The sequence below is a fragment of the Chiloscyllium plagiosum genome, unplaced genomic scaffold (assembly GCF_037043375.1).
Source record: "Chiloscyllium plagiosum isolate Xiang-an unplaced genomic scaffold, Cpla_swu_hap1 HiC_scaffold_32, whole genome shotgun sequence".
NCBI lineage: Eukaryota > Metazoa > Chordata > Chondrichthyes > Orectolobiformes > Hemiscylliidae > Chiloscyllium > Chiloscyllium plagiosum.
The window spans coordinates 19,212,154-19,230,097 of NW_028270170.1; the positions used below are offsets into that span (position 1 = coordinate 19,212,154).

Genomic DNA, 17,944 nt, shown 5'->3' on the forward strand with positions numbered 1-17,944 from the left:
CCTCCCACAATCCAAAGATGTGCAGGTTAGGTGAATTGGCCATGCTAAAATGCCCATAGTGTTTGGGGATGTGTAGGTTAGGTGCATTAGTCAGAGGTAAATGTAAAGTAGTAGGGGAATGGATCTGGGTGGGTTACTTGTTGGAGGATTGGTTTGGACTTGTTGAGCCTGTTTCCACACTGTAGAGATTCTATTTAAAAAAAATTGTTCCTTCAGAACACAGAATTGATAGTAGATTGACAATATCTGAGGAGAAATGAATGGGAGAGATAAAGCAAAGGACACATTTCTGAAGTTAGGCAAGACACTGGGACCTGGAGAGACCTGAGCATGTGCTAACATACTAGTGGAGGATTGAAGAGTTTTGCATCTAATTGGTGCCAATGTATAGAGGAAATGTCACGTCCAAATGTCACTGGCAAGAGTATTTTGTTCGGATAATCAAATGTTTGGATAATTGAATGCTGGATAACACAGTTTAAACAAGCATCGGGACTTTGTAATCTTGTCTGGATAATCAGAAATTCGGATAATTGAATGCTGGATAATAGAGGCTCCTCTGGATATGAATAAACAGAGTCGAAAAGTGTGGCATTGGAAAGGCACAACAGATCAGGCAGCATCTGAGGAGCAGGACAGTCGACACCTTGGGCATAACCCCTTCATCAGGTGTATGAATAGTTAGTATTGTCACAATGAGGGACAGCAATCCATGTTTACTATACGTTCAGGAGGCTTCCTTTCTTGGAGAGGAGCAAGCAAAGTGAGAATCCTGTGCCAGACAATCAGCAGACAAGAGTGTGCAAGCCGCTTTTAAATGCCTAGATGAAGACAGGTGGGAAGGAAGGATTTGTGACAGGGAAATCATTTATTACATACACGTGAGAGTTTCTTGAGGTTTTTTAACTAGTAGAATAGAGGAGTGGGATACATAGGATTTTGCAAATTTGGACTTTCAGAAAGCTTTTGATAAGGTGCCATAAAAGAGATTATGTGTGCAAAATCAAAGCAGATAACATTTGTGGTTATATATTGTATAGTCTGAGAACTGACTTGCAGTCAGGAAATAGAGAGCAGTTTTTGTTTCAGATCTCCAGCATCCGCAGTTCTTTGTTCTGTTGTATAAAAGTAGGAAAGCTTTGCAAAATATATGCAAGGCACTAGTCAGATCACAGCTGGCTTTGTGAACACTTTAGAGCCCTGTACCGATGGAAAGATATACTGACATTGGAGGCGGTCCAGAGAAGATTCCCAGGTATGGAGGGGATGTCTTATGAGGAGAGCTCAGGGAGATTGGGCTGATGCTTGTTTGAAGTTAGAAGAATAAGAGACAACCTTATTAAAACATAAAAGATTCTTAGGGGACTTGACAAGGTAGAAGAGGAAGTTGTTTCCCCTTGTGAGAGAGTCCAAGACCAGAGGGCATAATCTCAGAGTAAGAACTCACACATTTAAGATAAAGATGAGAAAACATATTTTCTCTGAGAGCTGAGGATTTGTGAAATTCATTACCACAGAGGGCTACTGAAACTGAATCATTAAGTATTTTAACCCATTTTCCTAATCAGAGATGTTATTACATCACAAGATGCATCGCAAAGGGCCCATTCAGTATTTTTAAGGCTGAAATAGACAGATTCCTAATTGTTGAGGAAAGTGGAGTTGAGAATTATCAAATCAGCCATGATCTCAATGAATAGCAAAGTGGGCAGAGTGGCCTACTTCTGTTTCTACATCGTTACAATCACAACTCCCCTCACAGCAAACACAAAACGTTTCCACTTTATAACAGAGCATTGAACCGCTCCCATTTATACTACTGTGACTGAGCTCACTCTCCTAACATGTGATTACAAAATCAGTTAAACCTGTGCAATACCTGATCTCACCTGCTCTCTCGCATTGCCATGATTACCCTGCTGCCAAGTTTCTAAGACACTTTAAACCAGATCTTGTTCAAGATTAACCCTTAAGATTTAAAATTCTTACTTCCCTTCTCACCAATTCTCAGTCTTTACCCTCTGCACCAAAGCACCAGCGACTGTGCACTTAACCTCTCTTGTTTATACTACTGGGATTTAGGTCACTTTCCTAACAGGCAATTACAGGTAAACAGTAAGAATAGTTATTGCCACCACAGTCCTGTGTTGTAGAGAGACCTGAACTGTGTATCAGTGACACGTGACAACCCTAGAGGAGTTCCACTTGCAATGCCTTTGCTGCATTCTCCAGGATCAATGAGAGAAATACTGGTGTCTTTCTTAAATGCAATGCTACAAGCATTCAGGCTAAACTCCTGCAAAGTCACTGTAGCTGGATGACTGAAGAGTGTTGCCTCGCTAATTCCTGCTTTCTCAACTCAAATGGCCAGTGTTCCAGAGGAGAAAACACCAGCAGGACATTCCGAAATGCATTGGCATTGATAGAGATAAGATTGCACCGATCATTCAAAGAATGGACTACTTGTCCATTTAGCTGCATCACACTTTGACTCCCACCACCTTAATGATGTGGTACAACAGTGGCACAGAAGGAAAGAAGATTCTAGTACATTGTGCAACTTCCTGTCTCATGTGTCTGAAGTCTGAGAGCTGAGAAATCAGGCTGTTCATTCTCAGAAGGCAGAAACTCATGATTTTATGTTGATATCTTCCTCAAATTGAGGGACAACTGACAATTAATCATACTATGTCTATCATTTTGTGGTACGGGTAATAAAACTTTGAACCAGCATTGCTTAACTACATAAATTCAGTTGCTACACTTTTGTTCATGCTCCAATGCTTCTGTGTGGAAAATCTGCTATTATTTTTAAAAGATGTCAATGCACCAACCTAACAATGTCTAGGGCTCAGCTGTTCTTTTAGTTTAATTACAATTATCTATTAATTTAATGCTTGGTTCTTTTTGGCTGGAGATTGGGTAGTGGTTGCTCACCAGCTGAGGTTCTCATCTTTGGGTTAGTTTAACTCAAAACCTTTGCAGTATCAAAGCAGCATCAACCCTGGACACTTGAGTATTAAAGTGATTACATTGAATGTGGGGGGGAGCTGTAATATGTCTGTCTCTGGATTTCTAACTGAAATTTACTCCTTTCTATTTTCTACACCCCTATTTGCTATTTTATCTTTCAGTTTTCAGATTGACAAACAGTCTCTGCCCTAAACTTTAACCTGTTGTTTCCTCTTAACTACTGAAAAGTGGCAACACTTCCAATTCTGGCTTGGATTTCCAGCCTTCATATTTTTGGTCAGGCTGTTGAAAGGATACATTCACAGACGCTTCAGAGAAAGGTTTGGATTTTTTTTTCAGTTGTATCAATCTGTGAATGGTTTATCCACTGAACTCATGCAAGAATCAATTGGAAGTTACACCTTATTCTTCAAAACATCAAGATTTGTTGAAAAAAGGATATTCATGAGTAGGAAGGCCTGTGGATCAAAGTACTGTAATGGGGAAAGCTACTCCAAAAGGATTTGTCAAGGTGAACAGTGAGGAAATGTTTTGGGCACAGTCCCAAATGAGGAGCCTTTAATATTAATTGGTCAATAATACATGCAATAAGGAATTTGGTAAGAATTTCTTAACGGAGAGTGGTTAGAATTGGGCACTCGATACCACAAGCAGCAATTGAGATGGATAGCAACGATGCATTTAAGGGGAAGGTGAAAAAGTGCTTGAGGGAAGAAAAAACAGAGATTATATTAATAAGGTGAGATAAGGATGGCTTAGAAGGAACTTGTCTGGAGCATGGACACTATCAAAGATCAGTTGGGCCATTGGTATGTGTCTGAGCTGTAAATACTATTGGCAGGAGGTTGCGTCTGAGTCACGAATACTGCAATCTGAGCAAGAGTGCGCGACTCATGCATGGGTTTGACTCTGCTCTTGATCTTGAGAGCCTGTGAGTTGCTGTTTAGTTTCTTGACAATTCTGTAAATTAAAAAGCTGTTAATCATGTTAATACAAAGTTTAAAACAGCCCTGGGATATGCATGACAAAACCAGAATCTGCTGGAAATCCATGTCCGTGTCAGAATATGTTACTATCCCAACAGAAGATTCTCCAACAGCTGAAATTTGATACAGCCCAGAGGGGGAAAAAACCAGATGTACTGGACCAGAACAAAACCAGTCTACTGTAGTATTTGGAACTGATCCCAGGAGCGCAGGACTCCACACCTGTGCTCCAGGGAGCACACCAGGTTGGAGAAAGTGAGCACTGCAGATGCTGGAGATCAGAGTCAAAAGTGTGGTGCTAGAAAAGCACAGCAGGTCAGGCAGCATCCGAGGAGCAAGAGAATAGATGTTTCGAGCATAAGCCCTTCATCAGGAAGCACCAGGTTATAGCACCAGGTTCACTGGTTATAGTGAAGTTACAGGACGGAAAAAAAGATTGGTGCACCCTCATGGAACAAGGAATACAAACTTTGTTCCAGTGACAGTTCTCCATATATTTATGAATAATTAATATAATCACCATCTGTGCAACAAAATAGTATAATTGCAACAATCTGAGGAAGGTACACTGCTACTGGAAAGAAAAGAAAAACTTGCATTTACATTGCACTTTTCCTGGGCACTGTATGTCTGAAAACCCTTCAATGAAATACTTTTGTTGAATAGTAACAGTAGCCAAACTCCACCCCAGCAGACAGTTATTGGCTTTGGTTACACATCTCATCCAAAAGACAACATCTCTAACTGTGTAGCACTCCCTCAGCACAATAGTGGAATGTCAGTTTTGATTTTTCTTTGGACACAAATCCTGGATTGGAGTTTGTACCTGGAGCCTTGTAATTCATAGTGAGAGAGGTACCTATTGACTTGACCATTAATAGTGTTTAAAGCGCCAATTAACTTGCACATCAATAATTCCGAAGAGGTTGTATTTGACTCAAAGTATCAAATATTTCTCACTCTAAAGGTGTATTTTGCGACGATTAACATGGCAAGGGAGTACACGACGCAAGGTAGGACGTGAGGAAATACAGAGGATTAGAGGTCTGCTTATCCAAAGATCCTTGAAGGCAACAGGATATCTGGATACAGTGATTAGGAAGTAAATCAAACAATTGGAATAATAGTTAAATCCAAGAACAGGATGGAGCTTTAAAGGTCATTAGTTAGGCCACAACTGGAGTACTGTATGTCGTACTGGTCGCTACACTATAGGAAGGATATGATAGCAGTAGAAGGAGCAAAGGAAATTCACCAGGATGTTCCTGGGCGAGGACATTTCATGGGGGCTGGAGTTGGTTTCCTTTGGGCAGAGAAGGCTATGCAGAGGGAACCTGACTGAGGTGTGCAAAATCAAGGAGCTCCTTGGATGCTGTCTGACTGGCTGTGCTTTTCCAGCACCACACTTTTCAACTCGCACAAAATCAATCATCATAGATAGGGGATATAGGCAAAACCTTTTTCACTAAGTAGAGGGATTAACAACTGGGAACATAGATTTAAGACAAAGGGCATGACGTTTAGAGGGGGTTTAAGAAATAATTTTTTCACCCAGACGGGTGGATATCTAGAGATATCACAAACTCACTGTCTGAAAGGGTAGTAGAAGTGGAAATCATCACAATATTTAAGAAGTATTTTGAGTGATAGAGTCACCCAGATGTGCAGCACGGAAACAGACCCTTCGGTTCAACTCCTCCATGCCGACCAAATATCCTAAATTAGTCTCGTCTCATTTGCCAGCATTTGGATCTTATCCCTCTAAACCTTTCCTGTTCATGTACTCATCCAGATGCCTTTTAAATTGATTCATTGAGTCATAGAGATGTACAGCACGGAAACAGACCATTCGGTCCAACTTGTCCATGCCAACCAGATATCCCAACCCAATCTAGTCCCACCTGCCAGTACCCGTCCCATATCCCTCCAAACCCTTCCTATTCATATACCCATCCAAATATCTTGTAAATGTTGCAATTGTACCAGCCTCCACCACTTCCTCTGGCAGCTCTTTCCATACACGTACCACCCTCTGCGTGAAAAAGTTGCCCCTTAGGTCTCTCATCCTAAACCAATGCCCTCTAGTTCTGAACTCCCCCACCTTATGGAAAAGACCTTGTCTACACAGGCACCACCCTCTGCCCCTTACATCCCTTTTAAATCTTTCCCCTCTCACCTTAAACCTATCCTGTCTGGATTTGGACTCTCTTACCCTGGGAAAACACCCCTGACTATTCACCATATCCATGTCCCCAAGATTTAATAAACCTCTCTGAGGTCACCCTCAGCCTCCAATGCTCCAGGGAGAAAAGCCCCAGCCTATTCAGCCTCTTTCTATAGCTCAAACCCTTTTAAATGTTGCAATTGTACCAGTCTTCAACGCTTCCTCTGGCAGCTCATTCCATACACGCATCACCCTCTGCATGAAAAAGTTGCCTCTTAGATCCCTTTTAAATCTTCCCCCTCTCACCCTAAACCTATGCCCTTTAGTCTGGACTCCCTCACCCCATGGAAAAGACCTTGTCTATTTACTCTATCCATGCCCATCATTTTATAAACCTCTATAAGGTCACCCCTCAGCCCCTGATGCTCCAGGGAAAATAGCCCCAGCTTATTCAGCCTGTCCCTATAACTCAAACCCTCCAACCCTGGCAACATCCTTGTAAATATTTTCTGAACCCTTTCAAGTTTCACAAACATCCTTCCTATAGGAGGGAGACCAGAATTGCACACAGTACTCCAAAATACATATTGAAGGGCTTAGCATAGAGGCTATGGGCCAATTGCTAGAAAGTGAGATTAGAACAGATTAGCTGTTTGATTATGGGTGAGGACATGATGAGCTGAATGGCCTCTTTTTCTGTGCTGTAAAACTCACTTTATGCTGCCAAACTTGCTGTTTCCAACATTTTTTAAAGTTCTCATTTCAGTCTCTCAAACCCACACTACTTTTTCTTTTGCTTTGCATTTCAACAGGTTCTGACTTGTCTATTTCAGATGTCTCTGCATTTGTGGTTTTGCACAGGATGTGTACGTTTTGGAAGCCCACTGTTGGCAGGGGCTCCTCGGCTTCAGAACTTGCTCTTGGGAATCATCTCGGGCTCTGGGTTGGAGCGGCCCCTGGTGGTCGGGCGGCGGAGGTTCCCTCTCGAGGGGGTGTGTGTGTGTGTCTCCGGAAATTGCCGAGGAAGGTTCGGCGGGACGCGCTGACATCGACAAAAGGGGGCGGGGTGTGTGGAAGGTCAAGCGGCGTGCGTAAAGATGGCGGCGGTGGTGGAGATGGCGGTGGAGTGATTGTTTTCTTGCAGTGTTGTTGAGAGGCTCTTCTCCTGATTATAACGATAGCTGGGTGTTGCGGGATGGCGGACGTGGCGTTAGACGAGCTCAGTAAGCTCGAGTATCTGTCCCTGGTGTCCAAGGTCTGCACTGAACTGGACAACCATCTGGGCATCAACGACAAGGATCTGGGTAAGAAGCCGGACCAGGCCCGGCCAGGCCAGGCCACTGCCTCAATGCTGTTTGTTTCTAATCCATCCCATTGAAGTGTAAAATAAACATAGAGTCAGCACGGAGACAGACTCTTCCGTCTAACTCGTCCAGATATCACAAGCTGATGGAGGAGCAGCGCTCCGAAAGCTAGTCTACCCAAAATAAATCTGTTGGACTATAACCTGGTGTTGTGTGATTTTTAAGTTAATCCACTCCCATTTGCCAGCACTTGGCACATATTAGTGAGTGTTGAGAAGATTTGTAGCTCAGGTTGAGGTTCTGGATGTAGGTTTGCTCGCCGAGCTGGAAAGTTCATTTTCAAACGTCTGAAAGTGAACCTTCCAGCTTAGTGAGGAAACCTACATCCAGAACTTGGCACATATCCCTCTAAACCCTTTCTATTCATATATCCATCCAGATGCGTTTTAAATGTTGCAATTGTACTAGTCTCCACTTCCTCTGGCAGCTCATTCCATACACATACCACCCTCTGCGTGAAAAGGTTGCCCCTTAGGTCCTTTTAAATCTTTCCCCTCTCACCCTATGCCCTCTTGCTCTGGACTTCCCCATACCAGGGAAAAGACCTGTAACTATGCATTAAAGATCACAACTAACTCCAGTCCAACCCATGCTAAAACACAATAGGTTCTGGGTGAACCGTGTCCATGACTCCCTGCTGCCACTTTGTAACCACAACCATCTCGAAAGACAAGGTCAGCAGATACATCGAAACATCACCACCTGCACGTTCCTCACCTGTCTGCACACCATTGTGTCTGGGAACAGTGTTGTTGGGTCATTATTGTGGAACTCTCTCCCTAATAGCACCATGGGTGTTATTCTCCTTTCATGTCTTCCCCACCCTCAATGGATTACAGTGGTTAAAAATAGCAAATCTCCACCATCACCTCCTTGGTGTAGTTATGAATAGGCAAAAGCTGCTGACTTTGCCAGTGATGCTTATATACTTACATATTTAATATCTTAGGTAGTTGTTCTTTTGTCAGAATAATTTGTGTTCACTTATTCTCTCTTGATCAAAAGCCTGCCATTTCTCACTTTGCAGTTTTGGTTATGCAATTGGCACTTCAGTTCAGGACAAAATCAGGAAAGTGTACAATTAACTCAATTGATTCCTGAATAGCCTTTGAAGACAAGTTTTATTTAGAAGTAATGGGAAAGACTCTTGACGCTTTCTGTTACAACATCTTGTGGACCGAGCTGGAGGAAAATGTAGCAAAAGTCATGACACAGCATAGGAAGAAAACCATAAATTACCTGTGTTGCTATTGGGAGCACTGAATGCTGACTCATAAAGTGAAAGAAGTATATTGCTGTTTTGCTTCGAAAGTGTGTTTTGGATCACTGGTTGATGGAAATGATGGGTGGAGGGGTGAGAGAGTAAGTGTGAACATTAAATACTGTTTTTAGACATTACAGTGGTTCCCCCCATACCCGCAGAGGAAACGTTCCTGAACCCACTGCAGTAGCCCAAAATCGCAGATAGGAGCGAACCCATTCATTTAAATGGGAAATTTACCTTCCTGGCAGCCCCGTGGTCCCTGGTTCCGGAATGTTCCCTCTAATATGCTCGAGCAGCAGTAAACCATGGGTAACTGAAACCATGGAAAACCATTCTGTGGATATTTGAATCACCTTGTATTTTTGTATGTGTTCGAGGGCTACATTATTTGAATTATTTGTATTGATTTTTATAATTTGTTATAAAAACAAAATTGGGTGTTTTGGAAATTTAGAAATTGGTAACAATCTTTAAACTATTTGGGTAGCATGAAGGTTGCATGTATTTTGTAAAATGTTGTTTTATTTCATAACAACTGAACTCTGTCAATTTAATTTTTGGGACTTCTGTTTGGGCTAGCATGTTGATGTTTGATGAATTAGTGTTATGCGTAATTTTGATCCAAGTGAATGTCACTAGGTTGCATTTCTTAACCAGTTGTCTGTGAAAGTATACTTGCCTTTGAGCCAAAACATTGTGGTTCAAGTTCCATTCGTGGACTTGAGCATGCAATTTTGACTGACATTCCAGGGTAGTGCCAAGCAAATGCTCCACTGCTGTAGGTGTCACCTTTGGGGTGAGGCATCAAACTAATGCCATGTCTATCCCCTCAGATTGATGTAAAAAATCTCATTGCACTATTTTGGAGAAGAAGGGAATTAACTCGGCTATCCTTGCTGACACTTAGCACTCAGACAGCATTGTTTAAAAACAGATTAACTGGGCATTGTATCATTTCTGGTTGTGTAAATTATACATGCCACATTTCCTACGTAACAGTAGTGATTACTTGTAAAGAAAGGTGCTTAATTGAATACAATGTGCTTTGGAACATCGGAAAGCCCTGAAACTTGCAAACCAAATGTATATTTTCCCTTTCATTCTGGCCAATATTTTGATTGCATCATTATGAAACAAAAATAAATTAGATTAGATTCCCTACAATATGGACACAGGCCATTTGACGCAACAAGTCCACCCTGACCCTCCAAAGAGTAACCCACCCAGACCTATTTCCCTCTGACTAATGTACCTAACACTATGGCCAGTTCACCTGACCCGCACATCTTTAGACTGGGAGGAAACTAGAGCACCCGTAGCAAACACGCAGACATGGGGAGATAGTCTGTCAACGGCTAGGTTCAAACCTGAGTCCCTGGCGCTGTGAGGCAGCAATACTAACCACTGAGCCACCATGCCACCCTTTATTTGATTTTCAATTATTCAGTTAGTGTTTTCTGACAAAAGAATGTCTTTGATTTTATGTGCAGGGCATTGTGCAAAATTAAAATGCTGCTTTCCTTCCAACCCATAATGTGCCATTGTTTTTCTATTTTCAGCTGAATTTATCATCAATCTGGCTGAAAAGAATATTACTTTTGAGACTTTCAAAGGAGCACTGGTGAAAAATGGAGCTGAGTTTACGGTAAGGTCCCATACAGGGAGATTCCAAAATATCCAATAACAGAATATTCAGTAAATACTCAGATCTGACAGCATCCATCGAGAGAAAAACATCGATCATGTTTCAAGTCTGTGTTCTTCCATCAGAATTACGCAGTATATTTTACCAAAGTGATCAGAGGTATTGCCTAAAACCTAAAATAAATTTCCAGTTGTAGAATTTGCTGGTTATCCTGTATCGACAATATCCTTCCCTAATTAAACTGCATAAACACAAAAGCAAATTGAAACAGAATACTTCTATAGAGTTGAATGGAGGATGACATTCTTAAATGATTGCACCTTAACAGTGCCATTTCTATTATTAGATGTCTTCACTGCTGTTGACTATGTTGTCCAAATTGTTCTTTGTTCAGGAGTGTAATTTTTGCTCTACTTTTCCAAATGAGGGTTATCATGATAGAAGGTGGACTGAAGTGTTTCACTATTTTGCTCAGATTCCCACCATCTGATGTTGATGTGAGGGTAGATTTACAACATAGGCTGCTTTGCTGAATTTTATGTGCAATGGCGATATGTGATTTGGGACATAAACATGGAGGGCAGATTCCAAGATTTGCAATGCCTAAAATTTTCAGTTGGTGCTTGGCAAATCAGGGGAGTTTGTTGGCCTCTTGTCCAAATCCCTGATGTGTGTATTCATTGCATGAAGCTCTGCAGCAAGGCTGCTTAAGGACCATAGGCCTAGATGTTTGGCCATTCAGCATCCTTTTTTTTGGTGCACTAAGTCTCCAACCTGGTGGGCAGGCAGTGCATGCCAAATGCTCAGAAAATTGGCATACAGTTCTTGTGACTGAAATGAGTGTTACTTATTTTGCGTACGCAAACCAGCGGCTTAATGTCTACTTGAGAACTTTACTATGAGGATTTGCTGTGTTTACACATACTACTTGTCAATGTTTTTGTGAAAAACAAGTTGGTATTCAAATCAGAGTTGTTTAATCAATTTACTGGGTTAATTCCTTTTCACTCAAAATAAATTACACATGATCAGAAGTAGACCATAATGTTTCTCCCATCTCCACACTTCAGATACGCTTATAATAATGTCATGCAAATTGAGTTTACAGGAATAAATGTTGTAGGTTTGTTGCCATGTATGATTTCTTTGAGTACTTCATTTTACTTTGCTCTCTATACTTTTTGTCCTGCATTAATATGTGTTTTGCCACTCTTAGGACTCACTCATCAGCAATTTGTTACGTCTAATACAGACCATGCGACCTCCAGCCAAGCCATCGACATCTGGCAAAGGTTAGAAATATGTGATCTTCTATTCTATTCACGGAAGTGATTGAGGTTTCCTTGTATCATAGAATTTCAGGGCATGTCAAGTGATTCAGGCCATCCTAGCTGAACCATCCTGCTTACTGAAGCCTATGCACTGTTTTGTTTAAAAAAAAAAACCCTTCCAAAATTTAGCACATTTGTTGAACAACAGATTAGTAATGAGGCCAGTCAGTCTCACCAGCTGGTTGCTGGTAATCCCTCTGTGTTGAACGTTTAAGTTTTTAGAATGTCCATAACACTTACACCAGTAAGCATTAAAAATGTCTACAGCATAACCCAGTTAGTGCCTTTTGGAATTTTTGGAGCTGTATTAACAGTTTTAAACATTCATCCATCCAGTGAGAGACCTGTACCACATCATACTGTGTTATACAACTTAAAATGTTTTGTAGAGCAACAACTGAAGCTTGGAAAGATGAAATCTGTAGCTGGGGTTAGGTGTTATAGTGGTTCAAATGGCTTTGGATGATCAGTGTTTGTTCACTGTTACATGAAAAAGCTGTCTGAAAGAGTTATCACGTTAGAGCTAGTTCCATCTTCATCTTATTTATGTACTGATGTGAAGCCTCATTACTTTCTCTTAATATTTTTCTTCAGTTGAAACAGTCAAACCAAAATCAGAAAGGGAGAAAATGAAGGAGCTGTTCCCTGCTCTCTGCCTGCCTGATACCCTGCCTACAAAGGTACGTTCTGTATTTACTCCACTTCTAGTTTACTTAATAAGAAATGTGATTGTTCTTGTGGCTAGCCTTTCTAATTCCAACTGTCCTTTGACTCTTGGTTGATGATAACTTTGTTCACTTCCATTCTTGCATTGATGGTAGAACAAAAAAATTGATGTGAACAAGTCATTACCTGAAAGCAAAAAGACAGATGAACTTTTCAGGTGTGGCCTTTTATCAGAACCGAGGTTTGATTTGGGATATTCGGTATTCTTACCTCTGCCCCTTATACACTTCTGATCCTACTTCACAGAAGTCACATAATGTGAATGCCTATTCATCTTTTAGTTCATTCATGGTTTGGGAGTGTCACTGGCTGAGCCAGCACTCTTTACCCATCCCTAGTTGCCCTTGAGACGGTGATATTAAGCTGCTGTCTTGAACTGTTGTGGTCCACTTACCGTTGGTAAGCTCACAATTCTGTCAGGTATTTTGACCCAGCAGCTCTGAAGGAACAGCAATATATTTCAGGGTCAGGATGGTGAGCAGTTTGACGAGGAACTTGCAGGTGCTTTTCCCATGTATCTGCAGCTCTTGTCTTACTAGATGGCAGTGGTCATGTTGTTTGGAAGGTGGTGTCTAAAGAGCTTCATTGAGTTTCTGCAGTGCATTATGTAGGTGGTACATACAGCTACTGAATGTTAGTGAAGCAGGGAGTGAATGTTTGTCAATCTGGTGCCAACCAAGCACGTTGCTTTGTCCTGGATGGTGTCAAACTTTTTGAGTACTGTTAGAGTGCACTCATCTGGGCAAGTGAGGAGTATTATATCGCACTTGATGGTGGACAGGCTTTGAGTAGTCAGGAGGCAAATTACTGGCTGGTGGATTCCTAGCCTTTGGTCTGCTCTTGTTGCCACAGTACTTACATGGCAAGTCCAGTTCAGCTTCTGGCCAATTGGAAGCTCCCGGACATTGAATGTTAAGGGGTGAAGATTAGATTTTCTCCTTTTGGAAATGATCATTGTCTGGCATTTGTGTGGCATGAATGTTATTTGACATTGACTTGACTAAACCTGAATATTGTCTAGGTATTACTATATTTGGACACAGATTCTTTAAGCTTCTGAGGAGTCACAAGTGGTACTGAAATTTGTGCAAAGATCAGCAGACATCATCACTTCTGCCTTTATGATAGAGGAGGGTCATTGCTAAAGTTGCTGAGTATGGATAGATTGAGGTTGCTACTTTAGGAAACTCCTGCAAAAGTTTTTTTGTAGCTGAGATGACTGATCTTGGATAATCTTCCTTTGTGCTAGGTATGACTCCAATGAGTGGAGAGTTTTCCTCCCATTTACTCCAGTTTTGCGCTGGCTCCTTGACTCCTCTCACAATTGGTCAAATACAGCCTTGATGTCAAGAGCAGTCACTCTTGCCTTGCGTCTTGATTTCAGCTCTTTTGACAATGTTTGAACTATGTAGTGTGATCAGGAGCTGAGTGGCCCTGACTGAACCCAAACTGAGCAACTCATTAGGAAGAATGTGCTGCTTGATAGCGCTATTGATGAGACGTTCCGTCATTTGTCTGATGATCTCATGAGAATAGACCAATGGGGTGGTAATTAGTTAAGTTGGATTTGACCTGCTGTTTGTGTGCAGGATATGCCCAGGCAATGTTTTGCATTGTCAAATGGATGTCAGTGTTATAGCTATACCAGAACTGCTTGGCTGGGTGGTGGTTGTGGGAGCATTTCTGGGGCACAAGTCTTCAGTTGCTGGAATGTTGTCAGGGCTCAAAGACTTTACAGTATCAAGTTCCTCCAGCAGTTTCTTGATATTGTGTATAGTGAATCAAATTGTTTGAGCCAATCCTCTGTAATGTGTGGACTTCTGGTGGAGGCCAAAAGACTTCTCAACATCACCTTCCTACTTTGTCCACAAGTCTCATAATTCTTTCACAATCAAGAATCCATTGATCTGGGTTAGGAATATAATCGACAACTGACTATCCCTCAGCTTTCTGGGGTAGAAAATTCCAAAGATCTTCAAAACTTCAATTAAAGAAATTTTCTTTGGTCCAGTATCAAACAGGTGATTCCTTATCCTGTGCCTGTGTCCACTAATTCTAGCCTTCCCCATCAGCGGAAACAACCTCAGAACACATATTGTGTCAATCCCTTTAAGAATTTGATGTATTTCACTGAGAACACCTCTTCTCCTTCAAACATCTGGGGAATATATTTGGTTGAGCTATCAGATTAGGTGAATAGCTGTAGTAACCCATGATTCCCTTAGAGGTACTAAGGCCCTGAATGCCCACCCGAAATATCTCAAAGTCTTTGTTGCTTCTCCCTGTTTTCATTGCCAAATGAAATAAATTTCCATTATCTTAAGCTAGGTTTATTCAGTTTTACTGGAGAGACACTAGAGTTGTCTTGTTGGATGCAGAAAGCTGTTGAGTATCAAATGTAGCCTTCATGATAATCAGAGTTCTCTATCATTTAACCTGTGACAATGCACTAATAATGTACAGGCAGCGAACCATTCTCTCATCATTTTGAACAGACTTGATTTCATGTTGAAATCTCTCATTTTTCATGAAGTCGTTTGAGTTATTCTGTGGACATACCTCCGTATTGGCTGTTGCTACTTCTACTTGTTTTTATTCTGTTATCCCAACCTGGTGTTTGCTTTGCAGAGTCTGTTGGATGAAGATGATATGAAAGTAGCGGCAGATGCATTGAAGGAGCTTGAAGCCTTGATGCCATCAAAGACGGATCATAAAAAGAGCAGCAAACGCAGGTATTCAATTGGCAATTTCTTTCTAGAGTGTATCAGTAACGCTCCTTGAGGAGATGAGTGGGAAAAAGCCACCAACTGATCTGATAACAAGCCACATACAGATTATATGTGCTATCTCACTACCTATAATCAATAGATATTGTGTTGAAAGTGGTATGGCGTTTCGTTCCCTGTAGTATGTATTCCAATTAAATCATTCAGCAAGTTTTTGTGTTAAAAGTCATGTCAAGTTAAATCCTTAAGTTTAAAAGGAGGTTGTTTATTCTTGCAGGCTTACCCTGAATTAATGCTGTGTTATACACTCAGTGTCATGCATGCTGAAATATACAAAGATAAAACACAATAATAGAGCACTTATACAGATTATGGTTAATCCAGTCTCTGATTTACAGTTTGCATTTCTGAAGTGGCGGACTATGGAGTCTGGAATGGATTTAATGTTTGAAAGTTTGAGTGAGGGTCTTGTAAAGAGAATGGATGACAACAGGTTGTGAGATATTGTTGTAATCAAGCATCAGGAGATTGGTGAACTTTGAAACTGGATCAGTTTCAATATTTTGACTGCTTGATGACTTGCAGCTCACTCCTGAATGTGATTCTAGGCTGGCTGCTGAATTTTCTGGGTCCTGGGGTAATCACATGGCAACTGGGTATCACGTTTGAGGTCCAGTCAGTCTGGTTTGAATGGGATTACCATTGGGAAGGTGACAGTGATGTTTGAGTTTAAATCTTCCCATTTGTCCAGTATGAAACTGTTGACAGGCAGGCTGCAAACTACATGTAACTCCTGAAACAGTGAGATGTGAATTTCACAGATGGCTGTGAATAACTCTCGTTAATGTTGATATTTAGTTAAAGTGACTTGTTTGGGAGATAGAGGCCTCATGGTACTCTCACTGGGCGAGTGATCTAGAAGCCCAGGCTAATGGTCTAAGGATGCTTTAAAATCCCACCTTGACAAATAATTGAATTTAATTTCAATGAATAAATCTGGAATATAAAGCTAGTTACATTAAATGACAATTATGTTGTAAAAGCTCATCTACATCACTAAATGCCCTTTACGTAAGGTAATCAGCCATTCTTGCCTTGACAGCCTTACAGAACTCCAGAGCAATGCGTTTGAGTCTTCTGCACTTTGTCATGGCTTAGCAAGCTGCTCAGCTTTAGGGCATGTGTGGATGAGCAACAAATGTTAGTGTTACCAATGGGCACATCTCATGAAAGAATATAGAAGGCATTTACCAGAGGTGTGACATGCAATCTAAATGCCAAATATTACATAATTGATGGGAGACAGTTTTTAAAGTATTGACTGAAAGTACATGTCACATTATGAACAGTGCTTGTACAGGCCAGAAAGTCCTAGGTTTGGGCCCTGGTTTATGGTGAGCTGCCTGATCTTATCTGGGCAGCACTGGGGCTTATACCATTGGTCTTTTTATCCTGAGTCAAAGAAGGGGCAGAATCACCAGGGGTTCCCACTTTGGATTCCTATCAGTGACTACAACTGAAAAGTCTTCACTAAGTGAAAGACAGACTGGCCCTCTATGTTAGAATAACAACAGAACTACACCTCAAACAGGTCAACTACGTAACATCTATAATGCTGGATGTCATCCAGTGAGAACAATGTGACAGTAGGTTTAATTTGTGACTCAGAGGGTTATAATTGTATTGAATTTTATATTTTCCTTTCAGCCTTAAGGTTGGATTTTGATTCCCAGTAGGGTCGGGAAAGCTGGCTGGAAAGGGTCCTGTTGTCCAAGTGGGTCTCGTCTGTCTGTAAATGCTTTTTCTCTGGCCAGAGACCCGGGTTCAATTCCCGCCTCAGGCAACTCTCTGTGTGGAGTTTGCACATTCTCCCCGTGTCTGCGTGGGTTTCCTCCGGGTGCTCCGGTTTCCTCCCACAATCCAAAAATGTGCAGGTCAGGTGAATTGGCCATGCTAAATTGCCCATAGTGTTAGGTGAAGGGGTAAATATAGGAGTATGGGTCTGGGTGGTATACGCTTCGGCAGGTCGGTGTGGACTTGTTGGGCCGAAGGGCCTGTTTCCACACTGTAAGTAATCTAATCTAATCTAATCTAATCTAATCTAATTCAGGAGGTACTTTTCTTGCCTTCATCTTCCTGACAAGATTCATCTGTGTTAATAAAGCAGTATTTTGTTGAGAGGGTTCTGAAATCTAAATATGAGAATAGTTTAAAGGATGTCACAAAACCTAGAATCACAGTCTGAGCCAATGTGAATTTTTGCTATGTAAATTAGGCAGGATAGAATTGGAGAGTATTTTTACAGTTAATGCAAAGTAGATCATTTAAAATTTTAAACATTCATTTAATGTCTAGTAGAATTGGAAAAATTGAGCTTTTTTAGGGTTATTATTTTAATTGGATCTTAAAGTTTTATAAATTGTTATTAAATTGTGCAGTTAATTTGACAAAGGATAATTGACTCAATTATTTGAAAAATCTGCTTAACTTACTAATAATTCATTCGTATAGTTATTTTGAAAACAGAAACGACCATGTAATGTTTTTGTTGTAATGTTAAAAAATGGTCGTCAATGGTTCTGACTTTGAGTTTAACTGGACTGTTAATGGACCAAGTCTAGTATTGAACGGATTGACATTACATATTTTAAGGGAGGACTTTCTTTTAAAGTTGTTTGTCTTCTATTTTGAGGGGAGAGATTTTATAAGAGAAAAATGTTCTGTGAAGTTGAGATACCATGCACGTCACCCTCCAAAATGACCAG

The 17,944-nt window shown here is 41.0% G+C and overlaps 1 protein-coding gene across 2 annotated transcripts in view; it reads left to right on the forward strand.

Moving 5' to 3' along the window:
* The first annotated feature begins 7,232 nt into the window (after window positions 1-7,232).
* dhx8 (DEAH (Asp-Glu-Ala-His) box polypeptide 8) overlaps window positions 7,233-17,944 on the forward strand; it is a 53,134-nt gene continuing 42,422 nt past the window's right edge. For both annotated transcript variants that reach the window (XM_043675030.2, XM_043675031.2), the window contains exons 1-5: window positions 7,233-7,427; window positions 10,311-10,396; window positions 11,613-11,688; window positions 12,322-12,407; window positions 15,082-15,185. In XM_043675030.2, the coding sequence (XP_043530965.2) occupies window positions 7,319-7,427; window positions 10,311-10,396; window positions 11,613-11,688; window positions 12,322-12,407; window positions 15,082-15,185 (461 nt within the window). In that variant the 5' untranslated portion in view covers window positions 7,233-7,318. The remainder of the gene's footprint in view (window positions 7,428-10,310; window positions 10,397-11,612; window positions 11,689-12,321; window positions 12,408-15,081; window positions 15,186-17,944) is intronic.